Source organism: Salmo salar, chromosome ssa19, assembly GCF_905237065.1.
Source record: "Salmo salar chromosome ssa19, Ssal_v3.1, whole genome shotgun sequence".
In the NCBI taxonomy this organism is placed as follows: Eukaryota; Metazoa; Chordata; class Actinopteri; order Salmoniformes; family Salmonidae; genus Salmo; species Salmo salar.
Window position 1 is genome coordinate 8,965,312 of NC_059460.1, and position 21,475 is coordinate 8,986,786.

Below are 21,475 nucleotides of genomic sequence, written 5' to 3' on the forward strand. Positions count from 1 at the left end.
AAATCTGAGTCTGTGTGTTTTCTTCTTACTGCCTGAATGTTTAAGTGAGTGATTTCTTCTAACGGACTAAGGGTGTGTGTTCTTCTTGATCTGTGTGAGCAAGTGTGTGCTTGACTGCATGTACCTGCTAGTGCCAAAGAGAGCAGGGTACGTTTTTCAAGGAACAGAGTGGCAAGCTAAAATGGAGCATTAATGCTAACACCTTAGTCTCTGATTGAGCTGAGAGTTGAGCAAGCAGACTGTAGCAACATGCTAATCAGCTAGCTACAGAGGAGAAAACAATGAGCTGGGTAGAGAGAAAGAGAGAGGGGGCGAGAGAAGCATTGTGTAAATGGGTGGTGGCGTCCAGCTACTCTTGCTCGATGAATGGCCTAACCACCCCCTGAGTCTTCAGAACCTGAAGACTTGTATTAGCTCCTGGAATTAGCTCTAATGCTTAGGCTTCAGCTCAGTGGGCAATGGTGTTGAGTTGTGCAGCGAGAGGCCTGCTGCAGGTGACCAGAGCAGCATGGTCACCTGAGCAGCATGCAGCTAAGTCTGTTAAATTAGCAGAAAGCTAGCCAGATCATAATATTATGGGAGTGCTAACAGCAACAAGTGACCCTTATGATGCCTAGACCTGTATGAGACAGCTCCTTTACCCAGTGACCATGCAACACCTTTTCCTAGAATTTCCCATATGCTCCCGACACCTGTCATGACACCTGTCAGTTTTAAATGACGTGGCATCAAATTGAGCTTCTAATATACAATGTTAGAACTTCAACTGCCTCTTCTTTAGTTTTACTACCGGATCTTAAACCCCTCATTAACAAATCCATCAAATCAATGTGATTGTGTACAGTCCTGACCAAAACCTGGAAAGAGCAAGCAGAGGGGACAGTGGCAAGGAAACCATCCCTGGGCTGTCGGCCTATTGTCTCTAGCAGGGACAGGCTCTCAAGCTGTCCCCGTCTCTCTCGCCTATTTTCCTGTTTATCAGTGAAGTTAACACAATAGAGGACAGGCTGAGTTCCTCAGCATCCTGTTCTTAAGATCAGATGTAGGATCAGCTTACCCCTCACCAAATACTAACCTTAATACTGTGGGGTGAAATTCTAACGGGGGGGAAATTCTATGGGGAAACTTCCTCCTACTAGGTTCTAAAGGTTGACATAGATAATAGGTGTGTGTGTTTCACCCAGGATCTTTTTCAGCAGCGATGGCAGAGTTAGTGGGGGAGTATTCCTGCGGGGAGGGGCGGTGGGGGACCACACATCTACATGATAAAACATGTAAATGTGTGCCTCTCTGCTAAATGCATATAGGGCAACACTGGGTGTGGCCCGGAGTACCATATGCCACTGCTGTTCTAAGGTCTTTTGCAAAAGCCCCCACCCATTCGTACAGAGAAATGCCCCTTGGGATATCTTAGTCCTCAAGATCCACAACAACCGGCGAGCGCCAGACAGACAGAGGCAATTAGGCCTAGCCACGCGCTGAACAATGGCAGCTATAGATAGAGGCTATTAGGCTACATGAATGTAAATACTTCTATCATGACAAGCATCCTTCCTCCCTCCCAAAACAGCCTTATCACTGACCTCACATGACTGGGCTGGTGGAGGCTTTGTAACGGAACCCCTGCTTTCACCTATCCAGTTGTGTTAGATCAGGTAGGAAAGTGGGAGGCACATCACACAATGATGGAAATGTAGTTTACACAGCTCAGGCCACTGTTCTTATCGTAGCTTTTATCAGTAGAAAAGGATGCAAAATTGCTAATTATGTCATACCCCTTGATTGAACCTGCAACAGTAGAACACAGAATACACAGATCTGGGCTAGGCATACACATGCATTCCTGTGTTTAGTGATGGAAATGCCCTTAAGATTTGGGGCAGTTGAATGTGCGGTTTGATGTTGCAGTTGTGGTGGTGCACCAATTTGTCAGCAAACTGTTTGTGTTGTGTGTCTCAAATCTATGCCGTAGAAGAGGAGACACACCTCTATCTACGCATAGGGTAGCGCACAATTGGCCCAGCGTCGTCCGGGTTTGGCCGGTATTCTAAATAAGAATTTGTTCTTAACTGACTTGCCTAGTTAAATAAAGGTTGAATAAAAAAAAAAATGAAATTAAAAACTTCTAGGAATATTTATTTACAACCTGTAGGCCAGGTGGATGTATTATGTACTGTAGCCAACTCTTCTACCATTGTCATGCTGAATGAACAGAGAGAGTTGTGTAATACCAATGTAATGATGGTTCTAACAGTGATCAAGATGCCTAAGTCCATCATCTAGGCCTACAGACAGCTATAGGCAGTTAGAGAGACAGGCCTAGGTAGTGTTGGAGCAGCACAGCGCCATGTATAGCCATCTTTAGCAGCAGCTTACATGATATCATGATGCAAATATCGCAATTACTACACTATAAAGAAGGTGGCAGGCATCATTTGCACATGAATGTCTGATAGGCCTTTTCAGGTCGCCAGCTATACATGGTCACTACTATTCTGGTTGCACCTGTTCCAAGCCAGCTGGCACCTAGGCTAGGGGAGAAACTCACCACACAGCAGGTAACAAAGGTAGGTGCGCTAATTCTCTATGATTAGTGAATAATCATGATCACGGTGAAGTTTCCATTGTTAGCCAGTTCGAGAGAAAGACGGGTGTCGTATCGAATTTCGTTTCTTCTGTATAACCAGACCAATGTTGGCCGACAAGCACAGTGCGAGCTGTAGGCTACCTGCTATAACGTTAGTGTACCAGCGTTGTTTCTCCATTGAATAATATACTGTCAGGGAGCTAACTAGCGCACACAGCTAGTTATATTATAATGCATTGGGTTGTTAGCTAGTAAGGTTAGCTAATAGCTAGCTAGCTACTTACTTAGCAGTCCCCCTGGTCCCATTCCTTGGTCTTTACAAGCGGGCGGAGTGCCGGTTTGTCTCTCGAAGTTGCCCGGGTTGGAGAAATAATCACGCAACCGCGGAAGCTCCCTGCCTGATTCCAACAGTTCGGTATGAAACTCAAGGGCCGTGAGGATGTAATGATCCCGTATTAGCTGAGCAGCGATCACATCTACGGATACCCGGGTCTCTGCCAAGGCAACTGTCATTGCGGCAGCTGCGACCGATACCGAGATGCCTTCCACACTGGGGCTGGTCCGGGTGCTGGACACTAAAAGGGCCGGGGGCTGGGCGTCCGCTTGCGGAGAGAATGGGTTGTTGGACGAGGGGCCTTGCGTTCCAACGCTAGGGCTATTTTCGATGTGAACACCGTCCTCTGCTCTCTGATCTGCCTCATCTTCAGAATCACTCAGATTAAACGGGTTGACGTTACCCGCCGCCATTTTCCTACTATAAAGATTTGAGTAGCAAGCTAGCTAGCTAGCTTAGAATTGGACCCGTCTTCCTGGACGGATGGCTAGCTAGAAGGCTAGCTGGCTGAACCCTTCCTTCCTCGATCGACATGAAAAGGGGTGAATGCAGGGTAGAGTTTGGTTGAATGTAATTTCAACACCCGCCTTCTCCATGTAATAGCGGGATTGGATTGGATACGGGAGTTTTTAGGGAGAAACTGGGCAGGGCAGGAGCTTTGACAGCTGACAGCATCGGTTTGACAGCTAGCTAACCTTGCCGGAAAGTGATACTTTTCTCACCATCACTAAAATAAAGCATGGATGGATGGACGGACCATTGCTATATAGTTATAACCATGTTAATTCCTAATAGCGACTATGACCTATTTCATTTCTGTAGCCAACTGCGAAATCAAATGTCAGTAGTAAAACTACAATACCCACGGACCATTGTTGTAGCTCAGTTGGAAACGTCATATTTACAACAAGGAAGTGGCGCTGTAACATCCCAGTGTGGACTGATTTATTTTATAAGCTGCTTAGAAAGACAGACAGCAGGTTTTTAAGCCCGTCGCGCCGGTAGATAAGCTTGACACACTGTACTAAAGGTTGTATAAGTGTGTTTCTTAATTTAGTTCACCTAAAACTAGGGTCTGTTGATGGGTGAAGTTGGGTCGCTAGACAGCAAAAAGTGGCAGGTGTGTGTTTAAATGACTTAACTCTCATTCATTCAAGATTCAAAGTAACCAGTCTGCCACCGGCTTGAAACAAGAAAGTGTTCAAAGGTAAGATTTTTTTATTTTGTTTAGCACGTCTGATGTTGTTGACATGTGGGACACATTTGTGTTCTAGTGAGTGAATGCGATAGCTAGAGTATGAATGGACGGTAGCACCTTACAGACTCAGAAACGTATGGCCACAACAGATTATCTGATGTCTATATCTAATAACTATTTTCTGCTCTCTCTCTGTTCCTCTCCATCCATTCCTCCCCCTCTCCAGAACTTCTGGGGTCTCCCCAGCCCCCAGTCTTCATCATGAGGATGATAATGTTCTTCCTGGTTGGACTTCTGGTCCATGTCATTTTCTTCATCTCCATCTTTGACATCTACTTCACATCACCCCTGGTCCACGGCATGGCCCCCCAGGTGTCCCCCCTGCCTCCCCCTGCCTCCCGCCTGCTGCTGGTGGTTGCAGATGGACTCAGGGCAGACAGCCTCTATAAGCCTGATGCCAATGGATCCACCAGGGCTCCTTACTTAAGGTAACTGAGCTCTCTCAGATTAACTGGCTGTATGGAAGTGTGTGTGGACTGAGAGTGGTGTGTGTATGCATTTCTCACAGTGTGTGTGTGTGTTCTGAAGGAGTGTGATGGAGGAAACAGGGAGTTGGGGTGTGTCACACACTCGTGTTCCCACTGAGTCTCGACCTGGACACGTTGCTTTGATCGCTGGCTTCTACGAAGATGTCAGCGCTGTAGCTAAAGGTCAGTGTCTGTGTGCCGGCGTGTGTGTGTGTGCCGGCGTGTGTGTGTTTGTGCGTGTTACTAATGGAAGTGGGCAATTCTACAGTAACAGAGTGACACTGAGACCCAGATTTTAACTTTAAAATGTATGTATCTGCACTGTTCTTCAAGTAAATGTGTTTTATTCCCCTGTGGAAATTGTTACAAGTAATTGTTCAAATTCGTCCTTGTGAAGAGTTATGTTTTGTTTCACTTTGCAATTATTGTTTTTTGTTTTACATACTTTTTTAAAGTAAAAAATCTGAGTCTGTTACTGTGGAATTTCCCTAGTGTTATATGCTGCGTTCATAATATTTTCTCTTTGTGTGTGTGTGTGTGTGTGTGTGTGTGTGTGTGTGTGTGTGTGTGTGTGTAGGCTGGAAGGAGAATCCAGTGGAGTTTGACTCCGTGTTCAATGAGAGCAGACACACCTGGTGTTGGGGCAGCCCTGACATCCTGCCCATGTTTGCCAAAGGTTAACAAACACATGTACAATACACAACCTTTCAAATACAGGAGAAACACAGATACACCACCATGCACGTGTGTGGCTTATTTATTAGATCAGAAATAAACTAATCCTCTCTTTATCTCACTCTCTCTCTCTCTCTCTCGACCACCCTCTCACTTTCTTTTTATCTTTCTTACCATCATCTACACCTCTTCCCCCCTCTCCTGCAGGTGCCAGTGGGGACCATGTGTACACCTACACCTACCCAGCAGAGAGAGAGGACTTTGCCTCCACTGACGCCTCCAGACTGGACACCTGGGTCTTTGATGAAGTCAAGGTACTTATGTTGATGAGAACAGGGTGTGTGTTAGGATGTGTGTGTCTGTCTCAGCATGGGGGTACAGACACTGTATCTATTTGCCTCTCTCCCCCACCCCCCCAGTCGTTCCTCCAGTCTGCCAGGGAGAACTCCAGTCTGATGTCCAGTCTACAGAAGGATCAGAATGTCTTCTTCCTCCACCTACTGGGCATTGACACCAATGGACACGCCCACAGACCCATGTCACAGTGAGATAGAAACCCTGTACAGACCAGAAATAGCACGTTCTAGATATACAGGAATATTCAGAATATACAGAAACCCTGTACAGACCAGAAATATCACGTTCTAGATATACAGGAATATTCAGAATATACAGAAACCATGTACAAACAAGAGATACATTATTATCTGGTACCTTTTAAGTGAAGGACTGCAGATTTCTATTAGTGCATATAGCCATGTACCAACAAGAGATACATTATTCTCTAATATCTTTTAAGTGAAGGACTGCAGATTTCTATTAGTGCATATAGCCATGTACCAACAAGAGATACATTATTCGCTAATATCTTTTAAATGAAGGACTGCAGATTTAAATTAGTGCATATAGTGGGGTCTACACAATGGATGGCAGGAAACACAGACTCATTTACACTACTAATGACCCTGTTTGATTTTGTCTCTTAAAAATCCCCTTTGTGTGTGTTGTGCGAAGGGAATATCTAGAGAACATACGTCTGGTTGACTCTGGGGTGAAAGAGCTGGTCTCCATGGTCGAGGACCTTTTTGACAACGACGGAAGAACAGCCTATGTGTTCACCTCTGACCACGGCATGACCAACTGGGGTAGGACTTCAGCTAGCTCAGAAAGGTGGTCACCATGGTAGTGAAGTAGTAGATCATGTATTGCTCTGTGTCTCCAGGCTCCCATGGTGCAGGCCACCCCTCTGAGACCCTGACCCCATTGTTGGTGTGGGGAGCTGGGGTTCACACTGCTCAGAGAGTCACTGAACCCCAGAAGTACTCAGATGGATACCTACAAGGTACAATAACTCAGTACTATTGGTCTGTGTGTGTGTGTCTGTCCTCCTACTCTCCTCTCCTCTTTCATCTCTTCTAGAGGGGGAAAAGGGAGGTCAGAGATTTGTATAATTCTGTTGTAACACTTTACTCCAACCCTAAGTTGTTCTACCTGTATAAAACGGTCATAATGCTGACATAACACAATGTGTGATGTTGTGTCTGTTGGTGTTTCTCTGTCAGAATGGCAGCTGGAGGGCCTCCGCAGGGTTGATGTCAATCAGGTGAGACACCCATGTAGCCTCACAGCATCTGGCGCTGACTGATGATGTCACAACCACATATTTCCTCTGTGTGTTGAAGATAGTCTAAAAACAACAGTAATCTGTTCCCAGTCTAATGCTAGATGTGTGTTACAGGCAGACATAGCACCACTGATGTCATCTCTTATTGGAGTGCCTATCCCTGTCAACTCTGTGGTGAGTAACACCACATAACAGCATGTCAGTGTCTTTAGAATACCATAATCAAGAGGCATATCAGTGGAAAAGCTGTTATACAGTAACCACTATCTGCACTGTGGTTACAGAGCTGCTCTGAGATGCAAAATCAAATATAGGTGCAGACGATAAGGTATCATCTCATGTCATATATACCTTCTCTATATTGAGTGTGTGTGTGATATTGGGTATATGGTGTGTTTATTATGTTGATGAAGTGTGTGTAATGTGTGTTGTGTAGGGTGTGTTACCACTGCAGTACCTGAACAACAGTGACCAGTTTAAAGCTGAGAGTATGTACTCTAACGCCATCCAGATACTGGAACAGTTCAAGGTGCAATATAACATGGATAATAATGTTGTTATTATGATGATGATGATGATATACATTACATAACCAAATGTATTTGTTCAAATATTCACCTCTGTTTCCAGGTGAAGATGGCTCAGAAAAAGGAAACAACTTTATCCTTTCTCTTCACTCCATACCAGTAAGTACCAACAATAGAGATATAACTATTGACTGCAATGGTAATTCCCTAGTTCAACTTGTATAAAGACAGTGACATGACCAGTTGTGTGTAACCAGTGTGTCCTCCAATCTCTCTGTCTGTCTGTCCCTCAGGTTGCTGACAGAGTCACGCCAGGCAGAGTTTATCAACAAGGCCAGGGTTCTGATCCAGCTAGAGGAATATGAAGAAGCTGTAAGCATACTGGGTATCAAACCCCAGTTATCTGTACAACTGAAGACCGTGTTGGCCCACTGAGCTAAAGCCTATGTTTATTCTTGGGTTACGTTGGTCATGATGACTGACAGACACTAGCTGCTAATATACTAAATGTTCTCTCTCCTTTGCCCCCCCACTCTCTCTCTCTCTCAGATCTCTCTGTGCAGGTCTCTGATGGACCATGCGTTGGAGGGTCTGTCCTACTACCACACCTATGACCGGTTCTTTCTGGGCTGTAGTGTTGTGCTGGGCTTCACAGGCTGGACCTCCTATGTGGTTCTTGTTATACTGAAGACACACGCCAGTCTCAGGAGACCACCCACACCCACTGACCAGGTGATCAAACACTCACACACACAGTACATGGACGCACACGTGAAGGCAGGCACACACACCTCACATCCTATATCATTCTGCCGATACTGAAGAGATGTGTTCACAACCCTGTGTGTGTTGAAGGTGTCTGGTAAAACCCTGTGTGTGTGTGTTGAAGGTGTCTGGTAAACCCCTGTGTGTGTGTGTTGAAGGTGTCTGGTAAAACCCTGTGTGTGTGTGTTGAAGGTGTCTGGTAAAACCCTGTGTGTGTGTTGAAGGTGTCTGGTAAAACCCTGTGTGTGTGTTGAAGGTGTCTGGTAAAACCCCTGTGTGTGTGTGTTGAAGGTGTCTGGTAAAACCCTGTGTGTGTGTTGAAGGTGTCTGGTAAAACCCTGTGTGTGTGTTGAAGGTGTCTAGTAAAACCCTGTGTGTGTGTTGAAGGTGTCTGTTAAAACCCCTGTGTGTGTGTGTTGAAGGTGTCTGGTAAAACCCTGTGTGTGTGTTGAAGGTGTCTAGTAAAACCCTGTGTGTGTGTTGAAGGTGTCTGTTAAAACCCCTGTGTGTGTGTGTTGAAGGTGTCTGGTAAAACCCTGTGTGTGTGTTGAAGGTGTCTGGTAAAACCCTGTGTGTGTGTGTTGAAGGTGTCTGGTAAAACCCTGTGTGTGTGTTGAAGGTGTCTAGTAAAACCCTGTGTGTGTGTTGAAGGTGTCTGGTAAAACCCCTGTGTGTGTGTGTTGAAGGTGTCTGGTAAAACCCTGTGTGTGTGTTGAAGGTGTCTGGTAAAACCCTGTGTGTGTGTGTTGAAGGTGTCTGGTAAAACCCTGTGTGTGTGTTGAAGGTGTCTAGTAAAACCCTGTGTGTGTGTTGAAGGTGTCTGGTAAAACCCTGTGTGTGTGTTGAAGGTGTCTGTTAAAACCCTGTGTGTGTGTGTTGAAGGTGTCTGGTAAAACCCTGTGTGTGTGTTGAAGGCGTCTAGTAAAACCCTGTGTGTGTGTGTTGAAGGTGTCTGGTAAAACCCTGTGGTGGATGGGTGTGGGAGCAACGCTGCTGATTGGAATGTTCCTGATAATCCAGAGAAGTCCAGTAACCTACTACATCTACTGTCTACTGCCTGTCCCTGTCTGGTACTCTGTCCTCAAAGAGTGAGTACACACACACACACACACAAACACACACACACTCACGGTTTGAAGTGATTTGATGAGTTGAATGGATGAAAGGGAGGTATTTTACTTATTCTATGCCACTACATTTGTCATGATCGCAAAGTGTTTATTTTGATGATATCAACCATACGTGTGTGTGCATTTTAGGTTTGGAACTCTAACAGACCTGGTTCGTTCGTACAGTTTGCTACCACTGGGTAAATGCTTTGGATACTTTGCCCTGGTCACATTTGGGATTGAACTTCTGGTAAGCAGCCATCATACGGTCATTATTTCACTAATGGCTCCAGTTCAATATAATCTGCATTTCTACTTGGAAAAAGTTGCTACTGTGTCTGTCTCCCCAGGTGGTGAGTTTCTTCCATCGGGCCATGTTGACTGTAGGCCTGGCTGTTCTCTCTCTCTGGCCCCTCCTCTCTGGCCTCTACAGCAAGGCCAAGGTAAGACAAGGAGTGGCTTGTAGTTCTTTACTAGTCTGGTCTCTAGCTCCTTCCCATTTGATGTGCACAAATCTGAAAGGACTGGATAGCAAGCAATATGGCAGGAGCACAAAGCACTTGTAAAATGTGTGTTTAATGTATTTTTCTCTCTCACTCTAAATATCTCTCCCTCTCTTTCACTCTAAAAATATCTCCCTCTCTCTCTCTCTCTCTCTTTGTCCTCTCTCTCTCTTTGTCCTCTCTCTCTCTCTTTGTCCTCTCTCTCTCTTTGTCCTCTCTCTCTCTCTTTGTCCTCTCTCTCTCTCTTTGTCCTCTCTCTCTGTCTGTCTGTAGTTTAGGTCAGTGAGCTGGGTCCTGTGTTGTTTGTTTCTGGCCACATTTCCCATGATGCCAGTTGTTGGGAGAGAACCCAACATTCACATGGTGTAAGTATTCTAACCTCCCTACAACATTACAGCAATGCTTCTTAGCCCTCTTTAAAAAGAAAAATAGCGTTACATGTCTTTCTCTCTTTCTTTCCTCTCTGTAGTACCTGTGCAGGTGTACTCTCCCTGTTAATTTCCACCTTTTACCTCTGGTCGGCACGGAAACGGACTACACTACACCTGACTGACCGCTACCTCTTAATCTTCCAGGTAAGGAATGTGTGTGTGTGTGTGTGTGTGTGTGTGTGTGTGTGTGTGTGTGTGTGTGTGTGTGTGTGTGTGTGTGTGTGTGTGTGTGTGTGTGTGTGTGTGTGTGTTAATCAGTATTGTTCCTATATGTATAGATGCTCCATGTAGCAGTGTGTTTGTTAATCAGTATTGTTCCTATATGTATAGATGCTCCATGTAGCAGTGTGTGTGTTAATCAGTATTGTTCCTATATGTATAGATGCTCCATGTAGCAGTGTGTTTGTTAATCAGTATTGTTCCTATATGTATAGATGCTCCATGTAGCAGTGTGTGTGTTAATCAGTATTGTTCCTATATGTATAGATGCTCCATGTAGCAGTGTGTGTGTTAATCAGTATTGTTCCTATATGTATAGATGCTCCATGTAGCAGTGTGTGTGTTAATCAGTATTGTTCCTATATGTATAGATGCTCCATGTAGCAGTGTGTGTGTTAATCAGTATTGTTCCTATATGTATAGATGCTCCATGTAGCAGTGTGTGTGTTAATCAGTATTGTTCCTATATGTATAGATGCTCCATGTAGCAGTGTGTGTGTTAATCAGTATTGTTCCTATATGTATAGATGCTCCATGTAGCAGTGTGTGTGTTAATCAGTATTGTTCCTATATGTATAGATGCTCCATGTAGCAGTGTGTGTGTTAATCAGTATTGTTCCTATATGTATAGATGCTCCATGTAGCAGTGTGTGTGTTAATCAGTATTGTTCCTATATGTATAGATGCTCCATGTAGCAGTGTGTGCCTATGTGCCCACCAGCACTCACTCCAGTCTGCAGCTGAAACAGGGTCTGCCTCTCCTCAACCAGATCATCAGTTGGACTACACTGGGTGGGCACCAACTCTCTCTCTCTCTCTCTTTCTTTATGATAAAAGTCCTTGAAATATCTGTATGATCACCAAAACCAGGCTTATAAAGACAACTGGCATCTCTCTCTCCTGTGTTCTCTCTCCCAGGTTCCTCTCTGTTTGTTCCTTTGTTGAGTTCTACTCGTCTGTTCCATCGTCTGCTCAGTATCTTCCTCTCCCTCACAGCCACCTACCTACTACTGAGTACTGGGTAAGAGATAGTCAGGCAATGCTCAACACGTGTAAGCTTACACTGCAGTGATTAGCTGGTATCGTACCTGTACTAATTGTGCGTGTGTGTGTGTGTGTGTGTGTCAGGTCTGAGGCTCTGTTCCCCCCAGTCTTGTCCTGGCTGATGTTTGTGTGGATCAACATAGAACAGGAAGCCATGCTTTCTCAAGGTATCTCTGGGAGACAGGAGGTATAAACCTTTACGCTGTTACTGTTTTCTATTGATGAATGGTTCTACTTGCAATCTACTTTAGTTGAATGTTCCTAATGCATGTTGATCTGGATAAGAGTGACTGCTAAATGACTGGAGCCATGGAAATGTATACACCCTCTATGCACTGTGTCAAGGACCAGTCTCATGTTAATCACCCCCGACTAATACACCTACTTCCTGGTAAACAAGGTAACCACTGCTAGTCCCTCCACTTGGCACAATGCCATGGTTAATCCTCTGAGTGTAGAAGACAACCCTATTGGTGTAGAATGTCTGGTATAGCATTATACGATGCAGTGTTACACTCTATCAAGTCATTGTGGCTTTATTATGAAATACATTTGTGTCGTTGTTTTTCAGCTGTCCACACTTGACTTCTCTGAAAACATTGACATCACCAAGATCAGACAACTAAAGCTGGATGACATCAGAAGATCCTACTTCTTTGTATCCTTTTCCTTGGTGACACTGCTGACTGTTAATGTCCTATAGGCGGCGCTAGTTTAACCCTGGTGATAGTTGTCCCTATCTGATGTAGTTGCTGTCTGAGCTGGCTATAGAAGAACAGTGCTATCTGGTCACATTGGTTTTTAAGCACAAACCCTAACATCAATCTTGACCTTATGCAAACGAATAGCATTTTGACCGTCTCTCTCTAAACTACTGGCTATTCTGTAAAACCACTGTCTGGTTCCTTGACATTAGGCTGTCAGGTTTTCTTCATAATTACAGCCTTCTTTGGTACTGGGAACATAGCATCCATTAACAGGTATTGTATGGTGGAGACGGGGGCTCTGGACCAAGATGTGTTTATTCATGAGTGCATTAGGTTGGTTTTCACGTTTATTTTCTCTATCTGACCTCTGAAACCCCTCTTATCTTTCTCTGGGTCCTCTTTTTCTCCACTCTACTATGCCTCTTTGTTCTTGCTTCCTCTTCTTGCCCCCCCTTCTCTCGCTCTCTCTACTCTCCTTCTCCCCCCTCTCTCGCTCTCTCTCCCCCTCCCTCCCTCCTACTCTCTCTCTGTAGTTTTGATCCAGCCTCAGTGTACTGCTTCCTCACCGTCTTCAACCCCTTTATCATGGGAGGCCTGATGATGTGGAAGGTACCATACCCCACACACAAACACACACGCACTACAATGTCATACCATATGAAAGTACACTACCGTGGATACCCCGGGATGCTGGCCTTCTAGGCAGAGTTGCAAAGAAAAAGCCATATCTCAGACTGGCCCAAAAAAATAAAAGATTAAGATGGGCAAAAGAACACAGACACTGGACAGAGGAACTCTGCCTAGAAGGCCAGCATCCCGGAGTCGCCTCTTCACTGTTGACGTTGAGACTGGTATTTTGCGGGTACTATTTAATGAATCTGCCAGTTGAGGACATGTGAGGCATCTGTTTCTCAAACTGGACACTCTAATGTACTTGTCCTCTTGCTCAGTTGTGCACTGGGGCCTCCCACTCCTCTTTCTATTCTGGTTAGAGCCAGTTTGCACTGTTCTGTAAAGGAAGTAGTACACAGCGTTGTATGAGATCTTCAGTTTCTTGGCAATTTCTCGCATTGGAATAGCCTTCATTTCTCAGAACAAGAATAGACTGACGAGTTTCAGAAGAAAGTTATTTGTTTCTGGCCATTTTGAGCCTGTAATCGAACCCACAAATGCTGATGCTCCAGATACTCAACTAGTCTTAAGAAGGCCAGTTTTATTGCTTCTTTAAATCAGCACAACCGTTTTCCGCTGTGCTAACATAATTGCAAAAGGGTTTTCTAATGACCAAATTAGCCTTTTAAAATGATAAACTTGGATTAGCTAACAACGTGCCATTGGAACACAGGAGTGATAGTTGCTGAAAATGGGCCTCTGTACGCCTATGTAGATATTCCATAAAAAATCTGCAGTTTCCAGCTACAATAGTCATTTACAACATTAACAATGTCTACACTGTATTTCTGATCAATGTGATGTTATTTTAATGGACAAAAGAATTTTGACTTTCAAAAACAAGGACCGTTCTAAGTGACCCCAAACTTTTAAATGATAGTGTATGTTAAAAGGAAACAATGCTCTACTTAAAATGGTGCCTATGAGATTGTGGTTAACCATGACTATTCTAACAACAGGTGTGGGTTACATTCGTTTAGGTCTACATATCGGTCTGCATACACAATATGCCTCTATGGATTGTAGTATTGTCTTGTAATCTCACTCAACTCACTGAGTGACATTGACAGAGGAAAAATACAGATATTGTCAACAAAACTGATCACAACTTTGCAAATAATCCACAATGTGTTGTAACCTCCCCACACTTTTACAATGGAGTCCAATTGCCTAAAAGAGTGAAGATGAGACTGTTGTTGTTTCAGGTGATAATCCCATTCATCATCGTTATGTGTACGTTTGAAACCATCCAGGTCTCTACACAACTTTCCTCCAGAAGGTAACAGTTAGCTTGGTTCCATCATGTGAAAATCAAGTACACATGCAGACATACAGTATTTTGAGAAATTAGCTCATGAGGTCATTTATTGAATTAAGAATTCATTTATTTATTGAATTAATAATATTATTAAATGTAATGATTTCTCTTCTTTTGTTTCCAGTCTGTTCCTCATCGTCCTGGTGATTTCTGACCTAATGGCTCTGGTAAGGAATGAGACGGCTATTAGCAATATGGTAGCATCTGGTAAGGAATGAGACGGCTATTAGCAATATGGTAGCATCTGGTAAGGAATGAGACGGCTATTAGCAATATGGTAGCATCTGGTAAGGAATGAGACGGCTATTAGCAATATGGTAGCCTCTGGTAAGGAATGAGACAGCTATTAGCAATATGGTAGCATCTGGTAAGAAATGAGACAGCTATTAGCAATATGGTAGCATCTGGTAAGGAAGGAACAGATATTAGCAATATGGTAGCCTCTGGTAAGAAATGGGACAGATATTAGCAATATGATAGCCTCTGGTAAGGAATGGGACAGATATTAGCAATATGGTAGCCTCTGGTAAGAAATAGGACAGATATTAGCAATATGGTAGCCTCTGGTAAGAAATAGGACAGATATTAGCAATATGGTAGCCTCTGGTAAGAAATAGGACAGATATTAGCAATATGGTAGCCTCTGGTAAGAAATAGGACAGATATTAGCAATATGGTAGCCTCTGGTAAGAAATGGGACAGCTATTAGCAATATGGTAGCCTCTGGGAAGCTGTGGAAATGTCACCATATTCTCCAACCCACTATTTCTATCACTACCTTGTTCTCCTCTCTTTCTCTCTCCATCCCTCTTTCCTCCACTTTCTCCAGCATTTCTTCTTCCTAGTGAAGGACTATGGGAGCTGGCTGGACATTGGCACCAGGTAGGACCCAGCAGAGAGAGAGGTTTTGCATGTCTTATGGCTCATTTATAAACTGGGTGGTTTGAGTCCTGAATGCAGATTGGATGAAAGCCGTGGTATATCAGACCATATACCATGGGTATGACAAAACATGTATTTTTACTGCTCTAATTACGTTGGTAACCAGTTTATAATAGCTATAAGTCACTGAGGGGGTTTGTGGTATATAGCCAATATACCACGTCTAAAGGCTGTCTCCAGCAACTCCGTGTTGAGTCGTGCTTAAGAACAGCCCTTAGTGGTATATTCGCCAAATACAGTGCATTTGGAAAGTATTCAAACCCCTTGAATTTTTCCAAATTTTGTTACGTTCAGCCGTATTCTTTTTTCCCCCCTCAATCTACACACAATACACCATAATGACAAAGCAAAAACAGGTTTTTAGATTTGTTTGCGAATTTATAAAAAATAAACAACTTTAATAAACAACTCACATTTACATAACTTTTCAGACCCTTTACTCAGTCCTTTGTTGAAGCACCTTTGGCAGCAATTACAGCCTCGAATCTTCTTCGGTATGACTCTACAAGCTTGGCACACCTGTTTTGGGGGAGTTTCTCTCATTCTTCTCTGCAGATCCTTTCAAGCTTTGTCAGATTGGATGGGGAGCGTCTCTGCACAGCTATTTTCAGGTCTCTCCAGAGATGTTTGATCGGGTTCAAATCCGGGCTCTGGCTGGGCCACTCAAGGACATTCAGAGACTTGTCCCGAAGCCACTCCTGTGTCGTCTTGGCTGTGTGCTTAGGGTCGTTGTCTTGTTGGAAGGTGAACCTTCAGCCCAGTCTGAGGTCCTGAGCGCTCTGGAGCAGGTTTTCATCAAGGTTCTCTCTGTACTTTGCTCTGTTCATCTTTCCCTCGATCCTGTCTAGTCTCCCAGTCCCTGCCACTGAAAAACATCCCTACAGCATGATGCTGCCACCACCGTGCTTCACTGTAGGGATGGTGCCAGGTTTCCTCCAGACGTGACATTTGGCATTCAGGCCAAAGAGGTCAATCTTGGTTTCATCAGACCAGAGAATCTTGTTTCTCATGGTCAGAGTCCTTTAGGTGCCTTTTGGCAAACTCGAAGCAGGCTGTCATGTGCCTTTTACTGAAGAGTAGTTTCCCTCTGGCCACTCTACCATAAAGGCCTGATTGGTGGAGTGCTGCAGAGATGGTTGTCCTTCTGGAAGGTTCTCCCATCTCCACAGAGGAACTCTGGAGCAACCATCGGGTTCTTGGTCACCTCCCTGACCAAGGCCCTTCTCCCACGTTTGCTCAGTTTGGCCGGGCGGCCAGCTCTAGGAAGTCTTGGTGGTTACAAACTTCTTGCATTTAAGAATGATGGAGACCACTGTGTTGTTGGGGACCTTCAATGCTGCAGAAATGTGTTGGTACCCTTCCCCAGTTCTGCGCCTCGACACAATGCTGTCTTAGAGCTCTACAGACAATTCCTTTGTTCTCATGGCTTGGTTTTTGCTCTGAATGCACTGTCAACTGTGGGACCTTATATAGACAGGTGTGTGCCTTTCCAAATCATGTCCAATCAATTGAATGTAGCACAGGTGGACTACAATCAAGTTGTAGAAACATCTCAAGGATGATCAATGGAAACAGGATGCACCTGAGCTCAATTTCGAGTCTCATAGCAAAGGGTCTAAATACTTATGTAAATAAGGTATTTCTAAACCTGTTTCTGCTTTGTCATTATAGGGTATTGTGTGTAGATTGATTTTAGAAAAGGCTGTAACAATGTGGAAAAGGTTAAGGGGTCTGAATACTTTCCGAATGCACTGTACCACACACCCTCGTGCCTTATTGCTTAAATTAGCCCATGCTGTCAGAGGAGGCTGGTGGGCGGAGATATAGAAGTACAGGCTCAATGTAATGAATGGAAATGTGTTTGATACCTCTCCATTTATTCCATTTCAGCCATTACAACAAGCCTGTTCTCCTATATTTTGGCCCACCAGCAACCACACACACACACACACACTTACCATATATATATTTCTATATCTCTCTGTGTCCAGTATCAGCCACTATGTGATTGTGATGTCCATGACCATCTTCCTGATGCTGCTCAGTCTGATGACCCACATCCTCACCTCCAGGAGAGTCTCTCTATGGAGGACACGCAAGATGCACTTCCCCTGAACACTATCTCACCGTGTTGTGTGTGTGTGTGTGTGTGTGTGTGTGTGTGTGTGTTTTTAATCATGCCTATTTATTAACATTCTCGATTAGATTTACCTGAAGTGCAAAATTATGCAAAGCAAGATGCCGTAGGACTAACTTTTGATGTGCACTGTTTTATTGTAGAGGTCTACATTAAAAGTGTGGCTTATCAAAGTCAAGGTAGCAAAAACGTAACCACATGTAACATATGGAGTTATTCCCGTAAAAGTTAAATTAAACGCAGTCTCAAATAGCCGCCTTTCCCTTTTGAATAGCCGGGTAAAAGCACACATTTCAGCAAGTTAACACCTGTTTCAAATAAATGCTGTTTACGAGGTTACCATGAATTGCCATTAATAGTTTTGAGGTTTAATGTTTGATTTGTTAAATTTCACAAATTCAGTAAGGACTCAAAAATATTATGGCAATCATCCATTTTTATCACCAGTAATAAACTGGTAGCCATTGGCTGTGAAAAGCTGAGAACTGTTAGCTAACTGGCAACCACAAAAAGTCAACAACTTCGGGAGTACAGACCCCCAGAAATTGGCTGTTCGCCCTCTAGTGGCGAAGGTAAGAACTGCCGAAAATACACAGTCAAAGAGGTGAATAATTGTACGTATTCTGGCAAGGATCTATGGGGGAGGGAATATAGCCATACTAAGACAAAAGAAACATGACAATGTAAATGATAACACATTTGTGCAGGAAATGAAGACATTGATTAAAATGCTGGAAGTGATTGCTGGAATTAAACCAATAACTTTGCAAATGAGGAAAAGCTGTGAAATAGACACCGAGCTCAAATAGAAGCCTTTCTCTAATAATCCCCTTTCTGTGATTCAGTGATTCAAGCCGATAAACTCCCAGGCTATTAATTTGACTTTTTTAACGGTACATAAAACTGATCAGATCAGAATTCTGAAGTTTTTGAGGGGCGACAATGTCATAGAGGACCCTGCCAGCCAGCATCTTCCCTCAAATGTATAACTTCATCGTGTGCATTCATGACTACTCGTTTTCAGCCAACTTACAAGCAAATACTTTACCATCTCATGGTAAGAGTGGCTGAGTTACTAAGCGAGAGTCGGGGAGAGAGGCACTTCAGGGGGAGAATCAGTGAATCCAATAGCAATATAAGTAGGGGAAATCTAAAGTAGATAGATTTCAGAGGCAACACTCCATAGGCGGCAGAGGTCACAGGAGACGAGGGGAACAGTCAACAAGCCGGCGATCAGAGGAAGGCTCCAGGCAGGTGGAAATGATCACATAACAGCACAGTCCAAACTCAGATGTCAGTCAGCTAGCGCGCTAGCACTAAGCCAAGGTTACAAAAGTTACAAAACTCCGGTAGGCCAAAAAGTGGACAAAACAAATGAGGACGGAAATCAAACGAAAGACAGACGAGGTACTAAACAATTAGAGTAGGCAGGGATGATTTGAAGCAAGTCACATTCTGAATGTGCAGAATGCCCCACGTGTAATATGATAGCTGGTTTACATCACACTTCCTCGTGAATGTTGGATTGTAGCTCACCACCGCCAACACTAGGTCTCTTAATGATGGTGGCAATTGTGCATTGTGGGTAGTTCCAAAGTTATCCGAAAATAAGTTAATACATATTTAAAAACCCCAAAACTGAATTTTTGGAAGTTATAGTTAACCAGATCGTGACTACAACTACATTTTTGACTACACTGTGTTGTCACTTTGTTGAGTAAAAACTCCTGCTTTCTACCCTTTTAAGTCTAGATATAGGACAATTTATACTTGAATATTTGAATGATCTGTATATGATATTGACAATACTATTTTCAACTACTGTTCACCAAAAACAAAAGCATTGTTATGTATAATTTAAATGAAGCCATTAAGTAATGGAACAAGAGTAATAATAATAATATGCCATTTAGCAGACGGTTTTATCCAAAGCGATTTAGTCATGCTCTACCACCTGAGCTACAATGGGCCATGCTTAAGAGTAGCCTAACTAACTTAATTTAATAGTTGATAAGGGATGTATTTGTGTGTTACTAATGTGTTATTGAATTGTTTCCTACTTCGATGTGTGGTAAATAGTTTTATATTCTGCAGGGTTATCTATCATATTAATATTGTATTACATCAATTTTTTTCAACTGATACTATATGATGTATTACCTGGTGGATATGGATGGTGTATTAAAATGTTAATTTACTGCCAGTGCGTTGTCCTGTAGTGTTTCTACTGTACATTCATCCAGAGGCAAGACCTATTTTAACACCATCATCGCCAATAGACATCTTTCAGTTAACTTCTGTTTCCTCCAAGAATGGTTGTACATGATCTTATCTTCTTTGGCCCCAGAACAGCCTGAATTCTTTGGGGCATTCTACAAGGTGTTGGAAACGTTCCCACGAGGACGTTGGACCATGCTGACGCAATGGCAGCTGCTGCAGATTGTTTGCAACAGTCAGTCTTTCCTCAACTCTGAGCCAAGAAAGACTGGCATGCATAGTATTAACATTAGCCCTCTGATTACAATAAACAGGAAGACGTGCCGCTCTGTTCTGGACGAGCTGCAGCTTAACTAGGTCTTTGCAGCACTTGGCCATATGACTGGACAATAATCACGATAGGATAAAACTAGAGCCTACATTACAAATGGAGTTGAATGTCTTTCTGCCCATAATTTCATTTAAAGTACTCAAGTTTTTTTTCCATCATTCTTTATATCACTGATTTTGGCTTCATAATACAGTTTCTTTTCTTTTTTTGAGTTTAGTCACAATTTCTCAATTTGCAGTAAGTCAGCCAGACCTACAGTGCCTTCGGAAAGTATTCAAACCCCTTGACATTTTCCACATTTTGTTACGTTACAGCCTTATTATAAAATGTATCAAATAAACACAAAATCCTCCGCAATCTACACACAATACCCCAAAACAGGTTTTTAGAAATGTTAGCAAATATATATAAAAATAAAACTATAAGTATTCAGACCCTTTGCTATGAGACTCGAAATTGATCTCAGGTGCACCCTGTTTCCATTGGTCATCCTTTAGATGTTTCTACAACTTGATTGGAGTCCACCTGTGGTAAATTCAATTGATTTTGCATGATTTGCAAAGGCACACACCTGTCAATATAAGGTCCCACAGCTGACAGTGCATGTCAGAGCAAAAACCAAGCCATGAGGTCAAAGGAATTGTCCGTAGAGTTCCCTAGACAGGATTGTGTCAAGGCACAGATCTGGGGAAGGGTACCAACACATTTCTGCAGCATTGAAGGTCCCCAAGAACACAGTGGCCTCCATGATTCTTAAATGGAAGAAGTTTGGAACCACCAAAACTCTTCCTAGAGCTTGCCATCTGGCCAAACTGAGCAATTGGGGGAGAAGGGTCTTGGTCAAGGAGGTGACCAAAAACCCGATGGTCACTCTGACAGAGCTCTAGAGTTCCTCTGTGGAGATGGGAGAACCTTCCAGAAGGACAATCATCTCTGCAGCACTCCACCAATTATGTTAGAGTGACCAGACTAAAGCCACTCCTCAGTCAAAGGCACATGACATCCGGCTTGGAGTTTGCTAAAAGGCACCTAAAGGACTCTCAGACCTTAAGAAACAAGATTCTCTGGTCTGATGAAACCAAGATTGAATTCTTTGGCCTGAATGCCAAGCGTCACGTCTGGAGGAAACCTGGCACCATCCCTACAGTGAAGCGTGGTGGCAGCAGGGACTGGGAGACTAGTAATGATTGAGGAAAAGATGAACGGAGCAAAGTACAGAGAGATCCTTGATGAAAACCTGCTCCAGAGCGCTCAGGACCTCAGACTGTGCTGAAGGTTCACCTTCCAACAGGACAACGACCCTAAGCACACAACTAAGACAGCACAGGAGTGCCTTCGGGACAAGTCTCTGAATGTCCTTGAGTGGCCCAGCCAGAGCCTGGACTTGAACCTGACCAAACATCTCTGGAGAGACCTGAAAATAGCTGTGCAGCGATGCTCCCCATCCATCCTGACAGAGCTTGGGAGGATCTGCAGAGAAACTCTCCAAATACAGGTTTGCCAAACTTGTAGCATCATATCTAAGAACACTTGAGGCTGTAATCGCTGCCATAGGTGCTTCAACATAGTACTGAGTAAAGGGTCTGAATACTTATGTAAATGTTATAT

The 21,475-nt window shown here is 43.6% G+C and overlaps 2 protein-coding genes across 9 annotated transcripts in view; one reads left to right on the forward strand and one right to left on the reverse strand.

Moving 5' to 3' along the window:
* relch (RAB11 binding and LisH domain, coiled-coil and HEAT repeat containing) overlaps window positions 1–3,604 on the reverse strand; it is a 57,370-nt gene extending 53,766 nt beyond the window's left edge. For 3 of the 8 annotated variants that reach the window (XM_045702068.1, XM_045702065.1, XM_045702067.1), the window contains exon 1: window positions 2,872–3,603. In XM_045702068.1, coding sequence (XP_045558024.1) covers window positions 2,872–3,334 — 463 coding nt within the window. In that variant the 5' untranslated portion in view covers window positions 3,335–3,603. Of the gene's footprint in view, window positions 1–2,871 lie in introns of all 8 variants that reach the window. The other 5 variants (XM_045702063.1, XM_045702062.1, XM_045702069.1 and 2 more) reach the window with 5 other exon arrangements.
* pign (phosphatidylinositol glycan anchor biosynthesis, class N) lies at window positions 2,285–19,522 on the forward strand. The gene is made up of 30 exons (XM_014157154.2): window positions 2,285–2,567; window positions 4,079–4,128; window positions 4,346–4,607; window positions 4,708–4,829; window positions 5,224–5,322; window positions 5,529–5,635; window positions 5,741–5,865; window positions 6,336–6,466; window positions 6,544–6,663; window positions 6,884–6,924; window positions 7,060–7,119; window positions 7,382–7,474; window positions 7,576–7,631; window positions 7,766–7,844; window positions 8,022–8,204; window positions 9,186–9,325; window positions 9,497–9,596; window positions 9,697–9,789; window positions 10,123–10,214; window positions 10,319–10,424; window positions 11,183–11,291; window positions 11,418–11,520; window positions 11,628–11,730; window positions 12,115–12,201; window positions 12,468–12,523; window positions 12,784–12,859; window positions 14,128–14,201; window positions 14,365–14,407; window positions 15,070–15,122; window positions 17,174–19,522. The coding sequence occupies exons 3-30, from the start codon at window positions 4,381–4,383 to the stop codon at window positions 17,295–17,297; spliced, it is 2,802 nt and encodes a 933-aa protein (XP_014012629.2). The 5' UTR covers window positions 2,285–2,567; window positions 4,079–4,128; window positions 4,346–4,380; the 3' UTR covers window positions 17,298–19,522.
* Window positions 19,523–21,475: the final 1,953 nt, after the last annotated feature.